The sequence below is a fragment of the Ranitomeya variabilis genome, chromosome 1, assembly GCF_051348905.1.
Source record: "Ranitomeya variabilis isolate aRanVar5 chromosome 1, aRanVar5.hap1, whole genome shotgun sequence".
Lineage (NCBI taxonomy): Eukaryota > Metazoa > Chordata > Amphibia > Anura > Dendrobatidae > Ranitomeya > Ranitomeya variabilis.
In genome coordinates this window covers 910870397-910893253 of record NC_135232.1, presented here as the reverse complement: position 1 = coordinate 910893253, position 22857 = coordinate 910870397, and the positions used below count along the sequence as shown (strand labels likewise).

Below are 22857 nucleotides of genomic sequence, written 5' to 3'. Positions count from 1 at the left end.
TTTGCCAGAGCTGTAGTTTAGTGAAAAAACATTATACTATACACTATTCTGAAAAAAGTATGTTAATATATGTTTTTTTTAAATGAGACCCTTATCATATGGGTGATGAAAGCTGTTGTATGCCACATGACATATGTAATACAGCACTGAACATAGCCTAAAAAAGATTTTTAATGCTCCTCAAAAAATTCTGTTACTATAAATTTGACACAATCTAAGCAAAGAACAATGCAAATTGATGTCAGTTTACCATTTTTTGACTGATTTTTAGTTGAAGAGATCTAAAAGTGTCCATCATATGACAAATAACTTTGGGACTTGAAGGAACTTATGATGTGGTCTGCTGGCTTCTATCATGGTGGGCATATCATGTCCCCTTCATTGCCCTATGATAGGAGGGCACTAACCCTATCCAGAGGCAATAGGGGTATGTGGGTCTTTAACTTTAGGAAGCTCCCAATGGGTCTGCAGTAGACATTTTGCAGAGAAGTAGACTGTCATAAGATTATTCTAATAATCTATGGAGACCGGTGACGTGGATCAGAGAGAAGACAAAAATACAGTATATCAAGACTCAATAGAGTATATTGAAGGAAAACAGGCTTCGGTTAACAGGTGGAAAGCAAACAGAGGCTCTAAGAATCAAGCAGCAGACAAATGCAGACTCAGGAATATAAGGGTGTTGTCAGTACAGGCCGATGTGGAGGCAATTTGTCCGCGTTTATCTTGTCACATACATCTACAAAATCTTGATATTCTAGCTGTAGTTTTAAATCAACTGTGCCTGCTGACCCGACTGAAGCTAGTTCTCCTGATGGTATCAGTTTACTTGGAAACTGTAATTCCCTCGTCTCCCAGTTGATAGTAGGATTTTACAGTTGTAGCCACAGTAATCCTAGGATTATGGGGAAGTGAGGGGAAGAAATGAACAGAAATGGCAGTCTTTCTGAATGATCCGCCCCATACGGACTTTCAACGGTGTTGTTTCAAGATCTACCGGCCCGTATACCGTGCTTGGTCTCCATTAGCACCAGTGAAATTCTTTTCTGTGAATGTATACCGTGTTTTTTAATGAATGAAATGTCCATGAAATTGCCCCTGGCTCCAGAGTCAACCAAAGCGGAACTAGTAATCCAACAGGATTGAACCCATATCAAAATGGGGATATGACAGTGTGAATCCTTCCTCGACCAGCCCAATGCCGAAGTAGTAGAACTTACTGAAAACACAACTGCATTCACAGGTGACGAGGCTTCTGTAGAACAGTCAGAGAAGTCGTTATTTCCGTCGGATATTTCTTTCCTGCGGGAAATTGAATGAGAAGTTTATTGAAGATACATCTGAAAAGTCACATTCGATTACTGCAGCCATGGTCTTGCGATTTTTTCTGGGACAAGCCGATATATAGTTAAACGATTTTCCGCAGTAGAAGCATAAATTTTCTCTGAAACGATGTTTCTTTCGTGTGTCGAGGGAACTTCTCCAAATTGCATCAACCGGCATAGCCTCTGACTGGGGCAAAGACTGGTTCTGAGCTTCCCTGGAGGGAGATGGAAAGGGTATAGGGTTGTTACGGATGGCATCTGCCCACCTCTCTTGCCGGCGTTCTGTGAGAATGTCTATCTGAATACAATGATTTATGAAGTCTGCCAGGTTAGTAGGTGATTGGCCTCGAGCCAGTTCATCCTTAATTGCAGCAGATAAACCCCTCCTGAACACTGCATATTTTGCCGAGTCGCACCATGTAGTATCCAGCACCCACCTCCGAAATTCCATTGCATATTCTATGACAGGACGTTTTCCTTGACAGAGCGTCAGTAATGCGGTTTCTGAAGCAACGTTTCGGTTGGGACACATTGCGGCAACAAAGTCACTTAGAGAATTTAAACATGCATCACTGCTTTCAATCAAGGGGTTTGCCCAGACTAGAGCTTTGTTTGTTAACAGCATTATCATGGTTAACACCTTGTCCCGTTCAGTTGGAAACTGGTCCGCATGTGCTGTAAAGTACAGCTGGCACTGATTTAAGAACCCATGGAATTTTTCTCTTTCACCACCACACCTGGATGGCGGCAGCTTGGGAAATGCTGGACCCAGAGCTGGTGTTGAAGGTGGGGCTGGAATCATAACTGGAACCGAGGCTGAAGCTGTGGCTGTAGTCTCTACATTTGAGAGGCGAGTAGCTATAGCCTGAATGGCTGTATCGGCCACATTCGCATTATGGTTAGTTTGAGTCTCCAAAGCCCCCGACTTTGTTTTTATCACCTGAAGCTCCCCGTGAAGTCTTGTGACATATGAGCATAGCTTTTTCATACACACCTCCATAGAATCTGACCCAGTGATCTCCATTTTTGAGGCTTGCGTATCCTGTCATAAGATTATTCTAATATTCTATGGAGACCGGTGACGTGGATCAAAGTGAAGACAAAAACACGGTATATCAAGACTCAATAGAGTATATTAAAGGAAAATAGGCTTCAGTTAACAGGTGGAAAGCAAACAGTGGCTCAAAGAATCAAGCAGCAGACAAATGCAGACTCAGTAATATAAGGGTGTTGTCAGTACAGACCAATGATGAGGGTTCACGCCCGGGCATGCAGGATCCAGAGGTCCGGAGCCTGGACTGGGCTCCTGGCGGAGAGCAGGCCATAGCGGAGGTGGGTGCAGAGCAGATCAGGAGAAGTAGAGTCTTTCAGATGGGAGGCAGACAGGTAGCAAACTGGGTATCCAGATGAACAGAAGAGACAGGCAAGACACAAGTCCTTTTAGCTTGGCAGCAGGTGAAGTACGAGATACACAAGCAAGGTACAGTGCGCAGAGTCCCTTCATATATGGAGCAGACAGGAAACAAGGAATATCAGATAGGAAACAAGATGGCCCCCGTGAAGCCACTAACTTCTGTTGTGAAATTGGATTTTGGGCTCCCCCGGTGGCCACTGGTGGAATTGAACTTGTGTGCATCATCCCCTCTGTTCACCTGTTCCCATCAGGATGTGGGAGTCGCTATTTAACCTTGCTCCTCTGTCACTTCCATGCCGGTCAACATTGTAATCAGAAGCCTTTCTGTGCATGTTCCTGCTACCAGACAACTTCCAGCTAAGTCGGACTTTTGTCCTTGTTTGTTTTTTGCATTTTGTTCCAGTTCACAGCTGCAGTTTCGTTTCTGTGTCTGGAAAGCTCTTGTGATCTGAAATTGCCACTCTGATGTTATGAGTTAATACTAGAGTCTTAAAGTAATTTCAGGATGGTGTATTGATAGGGTTTTCAGCTGACCATGAAAGTACCCTTTCTGTCTTCCTGCTATCTAGTAAGCGGACCTCGATTTTGCTAAACCTATTTTCATACTACGTTTGTCATTTTCATCTTAAATCACCGCCAATATATGTGGGGGCCTCTGTCTGCCTTTCGGGGAAATTTCTCTAGAGGTGAGCCAGGACTATATTTTCCTCTGCCAGGATTAGTTAGTCCTCCGGCCGGCGCTGGGCGTCTAGGGATAAAACGCAGGCTACGCTACCCGGCTACTGTTAGTTGTGCGGCAGGTTTAGTTCATGGTCAGTTTAAGTTTCCATCCTTCCAAGAGCTAGTTCCTATGTATGCTGGGCTATGTTCTCTTGCCATTGAGAACCATAACAGTTTGACCGGCCCACAAAGGGTTAAATTAATTGGCAGAGAAAGGAGAGAAAAAAGAAGTCTGCTGAAAAATTTTTTTTTTTTTTTTTTTTCCCTTCAGTTCTGAGTGTGCTTTCAATTGAATCACTTGCAAGTCTGCCTATATTGCAGCCTTCCTCTCTCTCTCTCCTTCTAATCCTGGAATGGCTCTGTGTTCACCTGTTTAAAATGGATATTCAGAGTTTAGCTGCAGGTTTGAATAATCTCACCACGAAAGTTCAAAATTTACAAGATTTTGTTGTTCATGTTCCTATATCTGAACCTAGAATTCCTTTGCCTGAATTTTTCTCGGGGAATAGATCTTGCTTTCAAAATTTCAAAAATAATTGCAAGTTGTTTTTGTCCCTGAAATCTCGCTCTGCTGGAGATCCTGCTCAGCAGGTCAGGATTGTGATTTCTTTGCTCCGGGGCGACCCTCAAGATTGGGCTTTTGCATTGGCTCCAGGGGATCCTGCGTTGCTCAATGTGGATGCGTTTTTTCTGGCCTTGGGGTTGCTTTATGAGGAACCTCATTTAGAGCTTCAGGCGGAAAAAGCCTTGATGTCCCTATCTCAGGGGCAAGATGAAGTTGAAATATACTGCCAAAAATTCCGTAAATGGTCTGTGCTTACTCAGTGGAATGAGTGCGCCCTGGCGGCGAATTTCAGAGAGGGTCTCTCTGATGCCGTTAAGGATGTTATGGTGGGGTTCCCTGTGCCTGCGGGTCTGAATGAGTCCATGACAATGGCTATCCAGATCGATAGACATCTGCGGGAGCGCAAACCTGTGCACCATTTGGCGGTGTCTACTGAGAAGACGCCAGAGAATATGCAATGTGATAGAATTCTGTCCAGAAGCGAACGGCAGAATTTTAGACGAAAAAATGGGTTGTGCTTTTATTGTGGTGATTCAACTCATGTTATATCAGCATGCTCTAAGCGTACTAAGAAGCTTGATAAGTCAGTTTCAATTGGCACTTTTCAGTCTAAGTTTATTCTATCTGTGACCCTGATTTGTTCTTTATCATCTATTACCGCGGATGCCTATGTCGACTCTGGCGCCGCTTTGAGTCTTATGGATTGGTCCTTTGCCAAACGCTGTGGGTATGATTTAGAGCCTCTTGAAACTCCTATACCTCTGAAGGGGATTGACTCCACCCCATTGGCTAGTAATAAACCACAATACTGGACACAAGTAACTATGCGAATTAATCCGGATCATCAGGAGATTATTCGCTTTCTTGTGCTGTATAATCTACATGATGTGTTGGTGCTTGGATTGCCATGGCTGCAATCTCATAACCCAGTCCTCGACTGGAACGCTATGTCTGTGTTAAGCTGGGGATGTAAGGGGATGCATGGGGACGTACCTTCGGTTTCCATTTCGTCATCTATTCCCTCTGAGATTCCTGAATTCTTGTCTGACTATCGTGACGTTTTTGAAGAACCTAAGCTTGGTTCATTACCTCCGCACCGGGAGTGCGATTGTGCCATAGATTTGATTCCGGGTAGTAAATACCCTAAGGGTCGTTTATTTAATCTGTCTGTGCCTGAACATGCTGCTATGCGAGAATATATAAAGGAGTCCTTGGAAAAGGGACATATTCGTCCTTCGTCATCTCCCTTAGGAGCCGGTTTTTTCTTTGTGTCTAAGAAAGATGGCTCTTTGAGGCCGTGTATTGATTATCGGCTTTTGAATAAAATCACGGTTAAATATCAATATCCGTTGCCACTGCTGACTGATTTGTTTGCTCGCATAAAGGGGGCCAAGTGGTTCTCTAAGATAGATCTCCGTGGGGCGTATAATTTGGTGTGAATTAAGCAGGGGGATGAGTGGAAAACCGCATTTAATACGCCCGAGGGCCACTTTGAGTATTTGGTGATGCCTTTTGGCCTTTCAAATGCCCCTTCAGTCTTTCAGTCCTTTATGCATGACATTTTCCGTGATTATTTGGATAAATTTATGATCGTGTATCTGGATGATATTCTGATTTTTTCGGATGACTGGGACTCTCATGTCCAGCAGGTCAGGAGGGTTTTTCAGGTTTTGCGGTCTAATTCCTTGTGTGTGAAGGGTTCTAAGTGCGTTTTTGGGGTTCAAAAGATTTCCTTCTTGGGATACATTTTTTCCCCCTCTTCCATCGAGATGGATCCTGTCAAGGTTCGGGCTATTTGTGATTGGACACAACCCTCTTCTCTTAAGAGTCTTCAGAAATTTTTGGGCTTTGCTAACTTTTATCGTCGATTTATTGCTGGTTTTTCTGATGTTGTTAAACCATTGACTGATTTGACTAAGAAGGGTGCTGATGTTGCTGATTGGTCCCCTGCTGCTGTGGAGGCCTTTCGGGAGCTTAAGCGCCGCTTTTCTTCCGCCCCTGTGTTGCGTCAGCCTGATGTTGCTCTTCCTTTTCAGGTTGAGGTCGACGCTTCTGAAATCGGAGCTGGGGCGGTTTTGTCGCAAAGAAGTTCCGACTGCTCCGTGATGAAACCTTGTGCTTTTTTTTCTCGTAAATTTTCGCCCGCCGAGCGGAATTATGATATTGGGAATCGGGAGCTTTTGGCCATGAAGTGGGCTTTTGAGGAGTGGCGTCATTGGCTTGAGGGGGCTAGACATCAGGTGGTGGTATTGACCGACCACAAAAATTTAATTTATCTTGAGTCCGCCAGACGCCTGAATCCTAGACAGGCGCGCTGGTCGTTGTTTTTCTCTCGGTTTAATTTTGTGGTGTCATACCTACCGGGTTCTAAGAATGTTAAGGCGAATGCCCTTTCTAGGAGTTTTGAGCCTGACTCCCCTGGTAATTCTGAACCTACAGGTATCCTTAAGGATGGAGTGATATTGTCTGCCGTTTCTCCAGACCTGCGGCGGGCCTTGCAGGATTTTCAGGCGGATAGACCTGATCGTTGCCCACCTGGTAGACTGTTTGTTCCTGATGATTGGACCAGTAAAGTCATTTCTGAGGTTCATTCTTCTGCGTTGGCAGGTCATCCTGGAATCTTTGGTACCAGGGATTTGGTGGCAAGGTCCTTCTGGTGGCCTTCCCTGTCACGAGATGTACGAGGCTTTGTGCAGTCTTGTGACGTTTGTGCTCGGGCCAAGCCTTGTTGTTCTCGGGCTAGTGGATTGTTGTTGCCCTTGCCTATCCCAAAGAGGCCTTGGACGCACATCTCGATGGATTTTATTTCGGATCTTCCTGTTTCTCAGAAGATGTCTGTCATCTGGGTGGTGTGTGACCGTTTCTCTAAGATGGTCCATTTGGTTCCCCTGCCTAAGTTGCCTTCTTCTTCCAAGTTGGTTCCTCTGTTTTTTCAAAATGTGGTTCGTTTGCATGGTATTCCGGAGAATATCGTTTCTGACAGAGGAACCCAATTCATGTCTAGATTTTGGCGGGCATTCTGTGCTAGGATGGGCATAGATTTGTCTTTCTCGTCTGCTTTCCATCCTCAGACTAATGGCCAGACCGAGCGGACGAATCAGACTTTGGAGACATATTTGAGGTGTTTTGTGTCTGCAGATCAGGATGATTGGGTTGCTTTTTTGCCTTTAGCGGAGTTTGCCCTCAATAATCGGGCCAGCTCTGCCACCTTGGTGTCTCCTTTTTTCTGTAATTCGGGGTTTCATCCTCGATTTTCCTCCGGTCAGGTGGAATCTTCGGATTGTCCTGGAGTGGATGCTGTGGTGGAGAGGTTGCATCAGATTTGGGGGCAGGTGGTGGACAATTTGAAGTTGTCCCAGGAGAAGACTCAGCTTTTTGCCAACCGCCGGCGTCGGGTTGGTCCTCGGCTTTGTGTCGGGGACTTGGTGTGGTTGTCTTCTCGTTTTGTCCCTATGAGGGTTTCTTCTCCTAAGTTTAAGCCTCGGTTCATCGGCCCGTACAAGATATTGGAGATTCTTAACCCTGTGTCCTTCCGTTTGGACCTCCCTGCATCTTTCTTTTTCTATTCATAATGTTTTTCATCGGTCATTGTTGCGCAGGTATGAGGTACCGGTTGTGCCTTCCGTTGAGCCTCCTGCTCCGGTGTTGGTTGAGGGCGAGTTGGAGTACGTTGTGGAAAAAATCTTGGACTCCCGTGTTTCCAGACGGAAACTCCAGTATCTGGTCAAATGGAAGGGATACGGTCAGGAGGATAATTCTTGGGTGACTGCCTCTGATGTTCATGCCTCCGATCTGGTCCGTGCCTTTCATAGGGCTCATCCTGATCGCCCTGGTGGTTCTGGTGAGGGTTCGGTGCCCCCTCCTTGAGGGGGGGGTACTGTTGTGAAATTGGATTTTGGGCTCCCCCGGTGGCCACTGGTGGAATTGAACTTGTGTGCATCATCCCCTCTGTTCACCTGTTCCCATCAGGATGTGGGAGTCGCTATTTAACCTTGCTCCTCTGTCACTTCCATGCCGGTCAACATTGTAATCAGAAGCCTTTCTGTGCATGTTCCTGCTACCAGACAACTTCCAGCTAAGTCGGACTTTTGTCCTTGTTTGTTTTTTGCATTTTGTTCCAGTTCACAGCTGCAGTTTCGTTTCTGTGTCTGGAAAGCTCTTGTGATCTGAAATTGCCACTCTGATGTTATGAGTTAATACTAGAGTCTTAAAGTAATTTCAGGATGGTGTATTGATAGGGTTTTCAGCTGACCATGAAAGTACCCTTTCTGTCTTCCTGCTATCTAGTAAGCGGACCTCGATTTTGCTAAACCTATTTTCATACTACGTTTGTCATTTTCATCTTAAATCACCGCCAATATATGTGGGGGCCTCTGTCTGCCTTTCGGGGAAATTTCTCTAGAGGTGAGCCAGGACTATATTTTCCTCTGCCAGGATTAGTTAGTCCTCCGGCCGGCGCTGGGCGTCTAGGGATAAAACGCAGGCTACGCTACCCGGCTACTGTTAGTTGTGCGGCAGGTTTAGTTCATGGTCAGTTTAAGTTTCCATCCTTCCAAGAGCTAGTTCCTATGTATGCTGGGCTATGTTCTCTTGCCATTGAGAACCATAACAAACTTCATCTTAGATAAGGGCAAGATCCGGCAGAACTTAGGGCAAGATGAGGCAAAACATGTACACAATTCAGATCCTTACATAGACAGAGGACAAGACCATTGCAATTTTAATTTGACTGCTGGATTGCAGGTTACATACATGTGATAAAATCATATCAGTTAAGTTCAAAAATCAGTTTGATTTTCATTTACGGTTAAGACAGAGTCTATGGACTTAAAATAGAGTTAATTTCCAGACACATAAACAATAAAGCCCACCATACACTTGACATAGCTAAAGAAGGACAATCCCAGCACCCGTTTGATATGAATAATGAAACATATTGAATTGTGCAATCTAAGTCTATGATATTTTGGTCTAAACAACTAGACATTCATCAGACTTATTGTCATAATGGTACAGGGGATAGAGAACAGTGCTGGTAACATGGGTGATGTCAATTGCTAGTGATTCTGGCTAGTGATTTTAATAATTCGTTAGCAATTTTGTCAATTGTTAGTGATTCTGTTGTCTAGTAACCGGTCTGATGAAAGTCTAGGTTTCATTATTCAATCCAAAGGAGTGCTGGGATCTTTCTTCCATGTTTAAATATGGCATGGCCGCCTACCCTTGCACCCAATGAGACAGTGTGATGTCCAGCCTTTATATTAAGAAAAAAGAAGCGCACTCAGCTATCTTAAGTTGGTGCTGGTTGTACTTGGGAATAACCCAACAATAAGTCCAATATAAAAAAATCAGCCGCACTATTATGGTATATCTTTGCAAAAATGTGATGTATTTATTCACATGTGTTGAGACAAAAATTTATATATATACACACACACACAGCAGGGAGTATAAACAGAGTAGTAACATTTCAACCCTGCCTCGGGTCTTTCTCAAACTGCGTTTTCTAGATAGTGTGCAAAATAAGAAGTGTGGTCCCTTTTAGGGCTCCTATTGTTGTGGTGTCAGGACGTCCTGCTTCTGTGGGCGTGTGTCTTTAGAAAACGCAGTTTGAGAAAGACCCGAGACAGGGTCGAAACGTTAATACTCCATTTATACTCCCTGCTGTGTGTGTGTATATATATATATATAAATTTTTGTCTCAACACATGTGAATAAATACATCACATTTTTGCAAAGATATACCATAAGAGTGCGGCTGATTTTTCTATATGTGCAGCCTTTAGAACACTTTAGATAGCTGTCGGCTTAACGATGTTTCGGACGATCGTTAGGCCGATTACTATCTTCCTGCCTTTCCCATACATAGGAGTACTCAGCTGGAGGAGAGAGAACCAGAGCCAGAAATTTCTTAAAGAAGGAGTAAATAGCCATGGTTATTTCACACATAAATTTGCAGATACATACTAAGAAAATAGTATTGTCATGTTAACCTCTTTTTACCTTTCTAGAGCACAACAATTGTAAAGATGATCACGACTGCCCACTTTGTGAATCTAATTTTCCAAGTCAGGAAATTTTAGCAGAACATCTTCAAGCTCTGCATCAAAAACCAAGTGAAGAAAAGGAGTTCAAGTGTAGAAACTGCAGCAAGAAGTTCCCAGTAAAACAAGCTCTCCAACGACAGTATGTACTTACCATGAGTTTATATGTAAGCTGCCCATAGCTGTCTTATAAATTTCTTAAATGTATGGTGAAGGTGGAAGTGTAGACAGATACTGACCATCAATAACAATTAGTGCAAATAAAAAACGAAGTGCTATCTGTAGTAGCCAATTAATTGCAACTTTTCTTGTGGAGGTCTTTCAATACAGTCAGTGACCTAACTGGTTGTTTTGGTAGCATTTCAGTTATCCATTTGCACTGCTTTGTATTAGTAACCCCAATGTGTACAATGTCTACTACTCACCTCATTCTATCTCTTCTTTATCCTTTGTTGCTTGGTGTTCTGTGGTTGCATTCTTCTCCAAGTTCATGCATATCATATGTGACCTGCTAGATGTTGCTGTATGAGCCGCACACAATTGATGACAAAGTCGTGCAGAGGATAATGTTTGGAAAGGAAAATGCGGCAAAGGTTTTTGTCTTATTTGATGTTACAATTGATACCACTGGTAAACCGTAAAACTGATGCCTTAGAAAACTATGGGATCAGTTTTGTCATTAGTTTTCTATGATGTTTTTATACTAGGGAATGAATCATGATGGAAGGGTGTAGCAAAAAGGTATTTTGTGTGAAAAAAAATGATAAGCAAAAGATGGTATCCATTAAAGCCCCCACTTAGACATTAATCAGATGTAAGGTTTTTTTACGTGTAAGTAAAACATACCAATTTCATCTGTGATTTTCATTAGAGATTTATCAGATTTTCATCAGAGTTTAGTAAGAGTTACATCAGTTTTATTCACTAATGAGATAAAAAAATAAGTTTCTCCACCTTCTCTTATCTGACAGTGAAAAACGGACAGCACGCAGATGACATCCAAATGCTGTCAGAATTTTTCACTGAACAATAGACTTTGTAGCGGTTCACTTTCTCGGGTAGCCGCTTAGAACACATAGCCAAATACCGTAGTTTTTATATCACACATGGAATATTGTTTATTTACATTAGTTGTACGGGACCAAAAACAAAACCAAAAGCATAACATCCTTAGACTTGTCGAGGCACTAATTAAACAATAGAGACCCTGGCTATTCAGACACGGCAGCGGTAGTTTCAGTTTGGTTACACAAAATAGCGATTGTCCATAGCAATCAGTGATGCTTGCAGTTTGGTGCACACAGTCTGTGCAGATTCTTCTCAGAGAGATTCTGGCTTGTCTTTCTTCAGCTGCAACACAACCCACTCTGCTCAGCTTACCCTAGTCATTAGCTTCATTGGGTCTAGTCATAGCTATCCACAGCTAATCAGGACCTATTGTGCTAGGATTTAACCCTAGTCTACCTGGCTTTTCCACACGTGCCCACCTCTGCCAAAAGCAAGGGGGCTGAGCACTAGAGCTCTGTCTTCCACTCCATATTGTCTATGGGGGACCAGTTCTCCCTGTGGGTCGTAGGAATCTTACAGGGTTATAAATTTACCTGAGCGTGAGGTGCATGACTAATGACTAGTGTTGAGCATTCCGATACCGCAAGTATCGGGTATCGGCCGATACTTGCGGGTATCGGAATTCCGATACCGAGATCCGATACTTTTGTGGTATCGGGTATCGGTATCGAAACAACATTAATGTAATAATGTGTAAAAGAGAGAATTAAAATAAAAAATATTGCTATACTCACGTCTCCGACGCAGCCTGGACCTCAGCGAGGGAACCGGCAGCGTTGTTTGCTTAAAATTTGCGCGTTTACTTCCTTACTTGAAGTCCCGGCTTGTGATTGGTCGCGTGCCGCCCATGTGGCCGCGACGCGACCAATCACAGCAAGCCGTGACGTAATTTTAGGTCCTTCAGGATTTTAAAATTACGTTCTGGCTTGTGATTGGTCGCGTCGCGGTCACATGGGCGACGCGACCAATCACAAGCCGTGACGTCACGGGAGGCTGGACACGCGCGCATTTTAAAATGCGCACTTGTCCTGCCTCCCGTGACGTCACGGCTTGTGATTGGTCGCGTCGCCTATGTGACCGCGACGCGACCAATCACAAGCCAGAACGTAATTTTAAAATCCTGAAGGACCTAAAATTACGTCACGGCTTGCTGTGATTGGTCGCGTCGCGGCCACATGGGCGGCACGCGACCAATCACAAGCCGGGACTTCAAGTAAGGAAGTAAACGCGCGAATTTTAAGCAAACAACGCTGCCGGTTCCCTCGCTGAGGTCCAGGCTGCGTCGGAGAGGTGAGTATAGCAATATTTTTTATTTTAATTCTTTCTTTTACACATTAATATGGTTCCCAGGGCCTGAAGGAGAGTTTCCTCTCCTTCAGACCCTGGGAACCATCAGGAATACCGTCCGATACTTGAGTCCCATTGACTTGTATTGGTATCGGGTATCGGTATCGGATTGGATCCGATACTTTGCCGGTATCGGCCGATACTTTCCGATACCGATACTTTCAAGTATCGGACGGTATCGCTCAACACTACTAATGACACGAGAGTAACTTAGTACCTCCAAAAACCTGCCCCGAATTTTAGGTACAATTTTCCAGCTATCGTGTTTTGGGGAATACGACAAAGTTTATGTGCCTGTGCAGCTTCTGACTGGGAAAAGAAGCAAGGAGTGTAATGCTGAGTCACTTCTCACGGACAAGCCATGAGTCAGGTTAGTCAAGGAATCCGAGAGGGTCAAGAACCAGAGGGAAAAGACAGAGGCAAAGTCAGGTAATGATCCGAGGTCAGAATATCCAAAAGACAGCGGATAAGAAAAAGTGGCTAAGCAAAACAATGGTCAAAACAAGGTCCAAGGCCTGGTAGCAACAGATCTACAAGCAAAGCACAATGCACAAACAAACCACACTAATCTGAATCTACGACTGACAGTTATCTTGGAGTGCCAGTCAAGATAAGGAGCTGAGTAATCATAAGGATCAGGGGCACCTGAAGTTCAACACCTCCCAGGCTCAGACTGGACCACTGAGCCGTCAATCAAAACCCAGCACGCCCCTGTACCAGATGTCAATCACCATGCCAAAGACACACTGAGAGGTGGAATCGTGGAATCGTGACAAGGTATACATCCAGATATTTAACAGGTTGCCATAGAATATGGGAAAGGGCTTCCTTTACCCTGGTCAATATACTTTATATTTGACCACTCCCACTTTGTTCTGTGGGCATTAACACAATTACCTGATCCCCAGGTCTAAATTATCTCACTCAAGCCGACCAATTATACACCCTGGATTTTGCCTCTTGGACCTCGGGGAGGCACTCTTTTACCTGGCCCCTCACTTTGGTCCCTCAACACAACAGAACATTATGCCTGGTCAATTGAGGAAAACAACTGGCTTTGGGTGACAATCATTTGACATACTAACATTTTTCAGAATGTCTTTCACCGTTAAGTGACTGAGCTGGGCAGCCCACAGTTGTCCTAGGACTCCTCTAGGTCAGTCATAATGGCTTAATCGGATTCTTCCTCATCCTCCTTTCTAGCCAGTATAGTGATAAGCACTTCATCATTTATATCATATGGCTTTGTTACCATAGCCAACTCCTGGCAACATACTGGACTACTAGTCATAGCAGCTTTAACGTACAAGTCCCAGGAAAGTCTCGTCCTATAATTATAGCATGAAATAAGTCTTTAACGCTCCTACTTCATGGGACCACAGTCTGTAGTCTGTGCGTATGTTGATTTGAGTCAAATGGTTGTTATGATACAATGGACAGTAGGCTGATATATGCACCAGGGCACGACACCTCCAGAAGACAATGGTACAAGATGCACCCCTTGAACCCAGACATGATCTTGGGCCCTTTCTTTTGGGTATTCCATAAAAGTGACCTTAGGCTCCATTGATTGCTGTGGGGGTTCTCTTTCCACAAGGTTCACAAGGTCATCTGCATTCTAAGGAACTCCTTGGGCAACCCAGCTTTGCATGGACTTAAGTAGTGAGTGAATAAACCAGTCCACTACCAATCTTTCCACATTTTGTGCCAGAGAACAGATCTTATTGTAAAGTAACTTGGCACACACGTGATCAAATGCTTGTGAGATTTAATAAAGAGAGTACATACAGACGTTTCGGTCATAGACCTTCTTCAATGTACCTCTCTCAGAGAGTCTTATCTGGTGAGCAGATTAATGGGGTGAAATAACCCCTTTGTGCGTCTGTAGGTGGTAACTACCGTAGCTACGTCCTCGAGGACAAGCGGTGGATGCCGCGTCTATGATCGTGACACGCTAGCACCGGACTCTTGTTCAGACCGTAGCTACGGTAGTTACCACCTACAGACGCACAAAGGGGTTATTTCACCCCATTAATCTGCTCACCAGATAAGAATCTCTGAGAGAGGTACATTGAAGAAGGTCTATGACCGAAACGTCTGTATGTACTCTCTTTATTAAATCTCACAAGCATTTGATCACGTGTGTGCCAAGTTACTTTACAATATTATAAGGTTTGGGCACCTACTTGAGCACCACCTCTAATAGTAGTGCCTACGGTTACTTCCCAGAGAACAGATCTTAGACTGAAGCCATTTTTGCACCAGATGTTACTGATCGAATATTTGAGACCGATGAGCCTTGTCCCTGTGGGAGCACCAGAGGTGCACCCACTGTGACCCGATGGCCAGGGTTATGCCCAAATGTGCCATAATCTCTGCCTTTAGTTTGCAGTACTCCTTGGCATCTTTCAGTGCAGGGTCATATTACACTTTCGGTGGTTTCCCAGTAAGTTACGGAGCTAGGACATCTGCCCATTGCTTTGGAGGCAGTTTCTCCTTGTCTGCCACCCTCTCAGATACAGTCAAGAAAGCCTCGGCATCATGATCCAGGATCATTTTCTGCAAGTCCTCCCATACTGTTATCCTTTCACGGATATGTCACTTTGGCTGGTGGAACGTGCTGTCTCCCTGACCCGGATAGTTTCTGGCAAGAGAGCCATCTGCTGCTGATGCTGCTGCTGTTGTTGCTGCTGATGCGGAAATTGCTGGATCAGAAATTTGTTGGTTTCCTGATGGGTCTGCTGCTGCAACTGCATATTGGCCTGGACCAGTTGCTTAACAAGCTCCTCCATGCTTTCACACTCTGCAGTGATGTAGCTGCCTTTACCCAGGACATTCATTGTTTAAAATGTAATCATCTGTGCTCTTTGGGACTTCATCCCCACATTCAAACACCAATTGTAGGGGTTCACTCTGGTAGTCTCATGAAGCACAACGCCACATGGATTTTATATCCCACATGGAATAGTGTAGCCCCTGTTTGGTCACACAAATCAGCTATCATCCATTGCAACCTGTGAGATTTTGGCATTTCTCTCTCCAGCTCCAATAAAACCCACTCTGCTCAGATTCCCCAGCTGAATGACCAGTGAAGACAATGTCTGGTTCTAGTCATAGCTATGCAGGTGTAACTATTTAAGACCTATTGTGCTAGGATTTAACCCTAGCCTACCTGGCTTTCCTACAACTTGAATTGCCAATCAATATCGGACATGTTTCCATGATTATACATAGACCACTCAGTCTGATGGAAAAAATCTGACAAGTGAACAGCCTAATAGATAGGTATCAGTGCTACCCAGGAAAAAACAAGCAGACAGATTTATCAAACAGCATAAACAATTGTGACAAATCTGGTAAATGTTATCAGACAGTGACTGTATGATTTTAGCGATGTATGTTTGACTCTGAACATTGCATTATTCCAGAGAATAACATAGTTTAATACCTACTGGGGACCTAGACATACAAAAGACTGGTGGGACAGGCAGGTCCCTGTTTTCTTCTCTCCACTTGCTGCCTTGGAGTAATAGGTCTCTCCATATACATGCACACAAAGAGAAACCTGTCAGTCACTGGCAGCCGGCGGGGAGAAGTCATCTGTCCGACTAGTCTCTTGTGCAGCTCTAATTTTAAAACTGTCTAGCCTGCTTACACCATTTTTATAATTGGCTGACTTTGTGCCTGAAATGTATGTTTGGTGAATTGTGTCACAATTTAGACCATGCATATGTCCTGATAAGCCATACCTATGCTTTTTTTTTGTCTAAGGAGCAGAAAGTGTCTGAGTCATATAATAAATGTGGTGCAGGTAATAAATTACATTTTTTATTCAACTTACACCAGAATTCCAATGTATTTATCTTGGAATTTATTTGTAGATTTTCAGAATTTTTTAATTTGTACATATTTGTAGATTTGTAGAATTTTTTTGTAAGATACAATTGAGGTAAATTTGTAAATGTGTCCCAGTAGCTGGTAGAAGATCTGAGACAGCTACCTTATTTACCCATGTTATTAGCCTCTTGTGAGTCAGAACATGATGAGCATAAGTATTCACAATAGTACAGGTGCTTCTCACAAAATTAGAATATCATCAAAAAGTTAATTTATTTCAGTTCTTCAATACAAAAAGTGAATCTCATATATTTTATAGAGTCAATACAAACAGAGTGATCTATTTCAAGTGTTTATTTTTGTTAATGTTGATGATTATGGCTTACAGCCAATAAAAACCCAAAAGTCACTATCTCAGTAAATTAGAATACTTTATAACACCAGATTGAAAAATGCTTTTAAAATCTGAAATGTTGGCCTACTGAAATGTATGTTCAGTAAATGCACTCAATACTTGATCGGGGCTCCTTTTGCATCAATAACTGCATCAATGCAATGTGGCATGGAGACGATCAACCTGTTGCACTGCTGTGGTGTTATTGAAGCCCAGGTTGCTTTCATGGCAGCCTTCAGCTCATCTGCATTGTTGGGTCTGGTGTCTCTCATCTTCCTCTTGACAATACCCCATAGATACTCTATGGGATTAAGGTCAGGAAAGTTTGCTGGCCAATCAAGCACAGTGATACTGTTGTTTTTAAACCAGGCATTGGTACTTGTGGCAGTGTGGACAGGTGCCAAGTCCTGCTGGAGAATTAAATTTCTATCTCCAAAAAGCTTGTCGGCATAGGGAAGCATGAAGTGCTCTAAAATTTCCTGGTAGATGGCTGTGCTGACTTTGGTCTTGATAAAAAACAGTGGATCTATATCAGCAGATGACATGGCTCTCCAAACCATTATTGATTGTGGAAATTTCACACTAGACCTCAAGCAGCTTGGATTGTGTGCCTCTCCTCTCTACTTCCAGACCCTGGGACCCTGATTTCGAAATGAAATGCAAAATTTACTTTCATCTGAAAACAACACCTTGGACCACTGAGCAACAGTCCAGTTCTTTTTCTCCTTGGCCCAGGTAAGACCCTTCTGGTGTTGTCTATTGGTCATGAGTGCCTTGAAACAAGGAATCCTGGAAATGTCTTTGTGTGGTGGCTCTTGAAGCAATTACTTCAGCAGCAGCTTAGTCCTTGCGAATCTCCCCAAAATTTTTGAGTGGCCTTTTCTTAACAATCCTTTCAAGGCTGCGGTTATCCCGGTTGCTTGTGCACCTTTTTCTACCACACTTTTTCCTTCTATTCAACTTTACATTAATATGCTTGGAAACGACACTCTGTGAACAGTCAGCTTTTTTTAGCAATGACCTTTTGTGGCTTACCCTCCTTGTGGAGTGTGTCAATGACTGCCTTCTGGGCATCTGTCAAGTCAGCAGTCTTTCCCGTAATTGTGGAGCCTACGGAAACCCACTTAAAGGACCTTTTTAAACACTTAGGAAGCCTTTGCAAGTGTTTTTTGTTAATTTTTCTAATTTACTGAGGTAATGTCTTTTGGGTTTTCATTGGTTGTAAGCCATAATAATCAACATTAACAGAAATAAACAATTGAAATAGAGCACTCTGTTTATAATGACTATATATAATGTATGAGTTTCACTTTTTGTATTGAATTGAAATAAATTAACTTTTTGATGATATTCTAATTTTGTGAGAAGTACCTGTATATAAATGACAAGAATGTATACATTTTATAAGATAACTAGTGTTGAGCGATACCTTCCGATATTTGAAAGTATCGGTATCAGATTGGATCGGCCGATATCCAAAAAATATCGGATATCGCCGATACCGATACCCGATACTAATACAAGTCAATGGGACACAAATATCGGAAGATATCCTAGATGGTTCCCAGGGTCTGAAGGAGAGGAAACTCTCCTTCAGGCCCTGGGATCCATATTCATGTAAAAAATAAAGAATAAAAATAAAAAATATGGATATACTCACCCTCGGACGGGCCCTGGCTGTCACCGCTGCAAGCATCTGCCTCCATTCCTAAGAATGCAGTGAGTGAAGGACCTTCGATGACGTTGCGGTCACATAACTGGTCACATGAGCGGTCATGCGACCAATCACAAGACCACAACGTCATCGCAGGTCCTACACTCACTGCAATCTTAGGAACGGAGGCAGACGCTTGCAGCGGTGACAGCCAGGGCCCGTCCGAGGGTGAGTATATCCATATTTTTTTATTTTTATTCTTTATTTTTTAAATGAATATGGATCCCAGGGCCTGAAGGAGAGTTTCCTCTCCTCCAGACCCTAGGAACCATACACTGGGAAGTTGTAGGAACTTCCGATTCCGATTTCCGATATCACAAAAATATCGGAACTCGGTATCGGAATTCCAAAACAGCGAATATCGGACGATACCCAATATTTGCAGTATCGGAATGCTCAACACTAAAGATAACATAAGCTGATATATACTGTTTCTTGAACTTAAGAATTTGCAGAGAATATTGATATATAGAAGAGATTGTACAGTATTTGTCTTCATCCACATTGATAATGTGAACTTTATAGATTTATGCAGTTTTAATGTCAATTTTATATCTATGTTGTGCTAGTATTGGTTCATTGAGACCACTACTGAATGCACCTTCTATCTATAAAGATAATAAATTGTATTGTTATCATTGCTTAGACAGTATACCATTAACCTCTTCCCTCCACAGCCAGTTTTCTTTTTTATTCTTTTTTTAACTCCACTTCTTACAAGAGTAATTTTTTTTTATTTGTTTATATCTGTAAATGACATGAAAGTGTCCCAGGAGCCATTTTATCATTGCTCATGCTACTGTGAGCAACATACATGGCCTATACTGTCTATCATTTTTCAGACAACATTAATAACCTCATTGATAGCATGAAAAGTGTGTAAGAGTGAATATTTTTGTGTGTGGTGCTCATACTTGATACTGGTTAAATTGAGAGATTCTGAATGTTCTTCGACTTATTCGTAATTTGCATATCATTGATCCTGAGATTTTTACTCATCCACAATTTTTTCTTGATGTCACAATATCAATGTTGTTATAGATATTCTTGAAAGTGTTCTTCTATGTGCACAACAAACTTCATTTTATAAAGATTCAGCATAGAGGAGAGGAGTGTATGTGCCCTCCAATAGTGTTCCTTAAAGATTTACTCTTTATTAGCGCCTCTACGCTCTTGCGTATAATTGAGTGAACTGGACAGTAGACCTCCAATAATAAATACCTTTAACTATACTCTGCAGTGCTTTTGGCAATTTGAGATAATATAGCAGGCACTTGTGTGCTTACAATTTCACAGATAATATATAATATTCTAACAAAACTGGAAATCACTCAATGATGGCAGTACAGTTAGGAGTGAAAAAAATATGATGTAAAACATTTTGCTTTATAGATCAAGTTGTCAGTACATTAATGTATATGGGAAACACAGTTATTGCCATGTAACCTATCAATATACGGTAGTTTCCAAGGTATAAATGTGTATTCTCATCATAGCAGGTGATGAAAAATCCCTAGGATATGCCAATATCGCCAATGCATGCTAAAAGGCTACTCTTTTGGCATATGTTGAATTATTGGGGCTTTATATTGATATTGACATGGTCACTTTATGTGTTAGGGCTTTACTCATGAATTCAAAGAATGTAGTGTTCAAAGGCATGGGAGAACATCCTTTGCCAGGCCCCTAACTGTCCCACCTGATGGCTGGAAAGATTTAGTGGGAACATCCTAAAGTAGACTGATCAGAGAGTGATTGTATACTGTAGAGATATTCCACCACTTTTTATGATAGAAAAACCCTACTCGTTTCTAAGGGTCATCTTTAAAATGACATTTGTGTGAAAGTTGAACATAAGATCGATATCCAGCATTTTGCTGTTGTATTCTAGACTCTAAACTGTTCTCTTTTCTTTAGTGTACTTCAGTGCTCAGAAAGTATCGTCTCCGGAGACACTTCAGGGAGTTATCAGTGTTCCGTTTGCAATACCTTCTTCGGCTCAGCGTTGAGGTTTTGTGTTTGAATTACTGAACTGCTGTCTAATTTCTGGCTTCCCTTTTTGCATGCCCGCTTTCAAGTTTCCTCTTGTTCCTTTTTTGACATCTAACCAAGAAAAAGAAGTTCCTCCTTACCTCCTATTTAGGTAATGCACGTGTTAACTTGTGGTTATAATATATGACAGTGGTCTCTTACCTGTGACTCTATAGCTGTTGTAATACTACAACTCCTAGCATGCCAGGGGTTGTGGAATTGCCACACCTGGAAAATGCAGGTTGAAGACCATTGTTATAGGGCATGCTCAAATTATAAATTGTACAATTTTACCAAATTCATCACATTTTTAATCAACCATTATTTTCATTACAGTTTTGACCAACACAGAGAAGCTTGTAAAGGAGATGTCAGATTTATATGCAAGTCTGATAGTTGTGGGAAGAAATTTAGAAGCAAAGATGCCCTGAAAAAGCACAAAGAAAATGTGCATGGTATGTTCTGTGAGTGGATGAGCAAATTAGATACTTACTCATATACTATATTTATGATATAAGGCCTATTTACCTTGTTTAGAGATTTTCCACAGTGTTGGCAAAAAAAAGCCTCATTTTCTATTTTTTCGGGGACTGTCATTGGATTTTAAGATAAGTTATGCTCTTCTATGTAAGTGGGTTTTTTTTTTCTACTAACTTAATCTATATTCTTTATCAGAAAACAACCAAATGTTGTACAGTGTGGTAAGTCCTTGTCTCTACAATATAGAAGAGTAGGTTGTGTCCTTACCTCAGTCCTGTCTTTTTGCTGGCTTTTAACGTTCAGCTGATACAACTATTGGACTCATGGAGCACTTCATCATTGGGTGTATACAGTTAAAACCAGAAGTTTACATGCACTATATAAAATAGACACATATGCATTTTGTTCTCAATATCTGACATGAAGTCAGAATAAACCTTTCCCTTTTAGATCAATTAGGATTACCATAATTATTAATATTTGCCTAATGCCAGAATAATGAGAGAGAGAGAGAATGTTTTCAGGCATTTTAATTACTTACTGCAAAGTCAAATGTTTACATACACTAATGATTTTTGGCAACATCTGAGTAAATTAGAGACACACCGGTGGATATATTTTAATGCACACCTGAAACATACTGATTCTTTGCAGCATCATGGGAGAGTCTCAAGAAATCAGCCAAGATATCAGGAAGATAAATGTGGACTTGCACAAGTCTGGTTCATCCTTGGGTACAATTTCAAGATACCTGAAGGTCCCTCATTCATCTGTACAAACAATTATACGCAAGTACAAAGAAGATAGAAATGTGCAGCTATTAAACCACTCAGGAAGGAGACGAGTTCTGTATCCCAGAAATGAACATGCTTTGGTCCGACATGTGCATATCAACCCAAGAACAAAAGCAAAAGATCTTGTGAAGATGATGGTGGAAGGTAGTAAGATTGTGTCAAGATCCACAGTGAAAAGAGTACTATATCAACATGGACTGAAAGGCCACTCTGCCAAGAAGAAGCCATTACTCCAAAAGAAACATCAAAAAGCCAGATTAATGTTTGCAAATGCACACAGGAACAAAGACCTTATTTTTTGGAGATGTTCTGTGGCCTGATGAAACTAAAATTGTACTTTTTGGGCATAATGACCATCATTATGTTTGGCGGAAAAAGGGAGAAGCTTAGAAGCCTAAGAACACCATCCCAACTGAAACACAGGGATGACAGCATCATGTTGTGCGGTTGCTTTCCTGCCAGAGGTACTGATGCACTTCACAAAATAAATGGCATTATGAGAAAAGATTAAGAAGATTATGTGGCAATACTGAAACAACATCTCAAGACATCAACCAGGAAGTTAAACCTTGGGCGGAGATGAGTCTTCCAAATGAACAATGACAAGAAGCATACTGCCAAAATGGTAACAAAGTGGCTTAAGGATAACAAAGTCAATGTTTTCAAGTGGCCATCACAAAGCCCTGATCTCTATTCTATTGAAAATTTATGGGCTAAGCTGAAAAGGCAGTTGTGAGCATGGCGACCTACAAACCTTGATCAGTTACACCAGTTTTGTCAGGAGGAATGGGCCCAAATTCTGACCAATTATTGTGAGAAGCTTGTGAAAGGATATCCCAAACGTTTGACACAAATCATTCAGTTTAAGGGCAATGGTACCAAATACTAATGAAATGTATGTAAACATTTGACTTTGCAGCAAGTAATAAAAATGTATTAAAGCAATCTCTCTCTCTCATTATTCTGGCATTTGGCAAATATTAATAACTAGATGGAGGCCCGATGCTATCGCATCAGGAGGGCAGTAATGTCACGATGGGGCAGGCTTTGCAGCATTGAGAATCTCTCCCCCCATGTGCTCACCCACCTATCCACTCTCTCTTTCCCCATGTGCTGACTTCAAC

At 42.2% G+C, this 22857-nt stretch overlaps 1 protein-coding gene across 1 annotated transcript in view; it reads left to right on the top strand.

Moving 5' to 3' along the window:
• PRDM5 (PR/SET domain 5) overlaps nt 1-22857 on the top strand; it is a 522790-nt gene that overhangs the window by 149762 nt on the left and 350171 nt on the right. Inside the window, exons 6-9 of the mRNA XM_077279028.1 lie at nt 10036-10210; nt 17345-17449; nt 20346-20438; nt 20796-20914. Coding sequence (XP_077135143.1) covers nt 10036-10210; nt 17345-17449; nt 20346-20438; nt 20796-20914 — 492 coding nt within the window. The remainder of the gene's footprint in view (nt 1-10035; nt 10211-17344; nt 17450-20345; nt 20439-20795; nt 20915-22857) is intronic.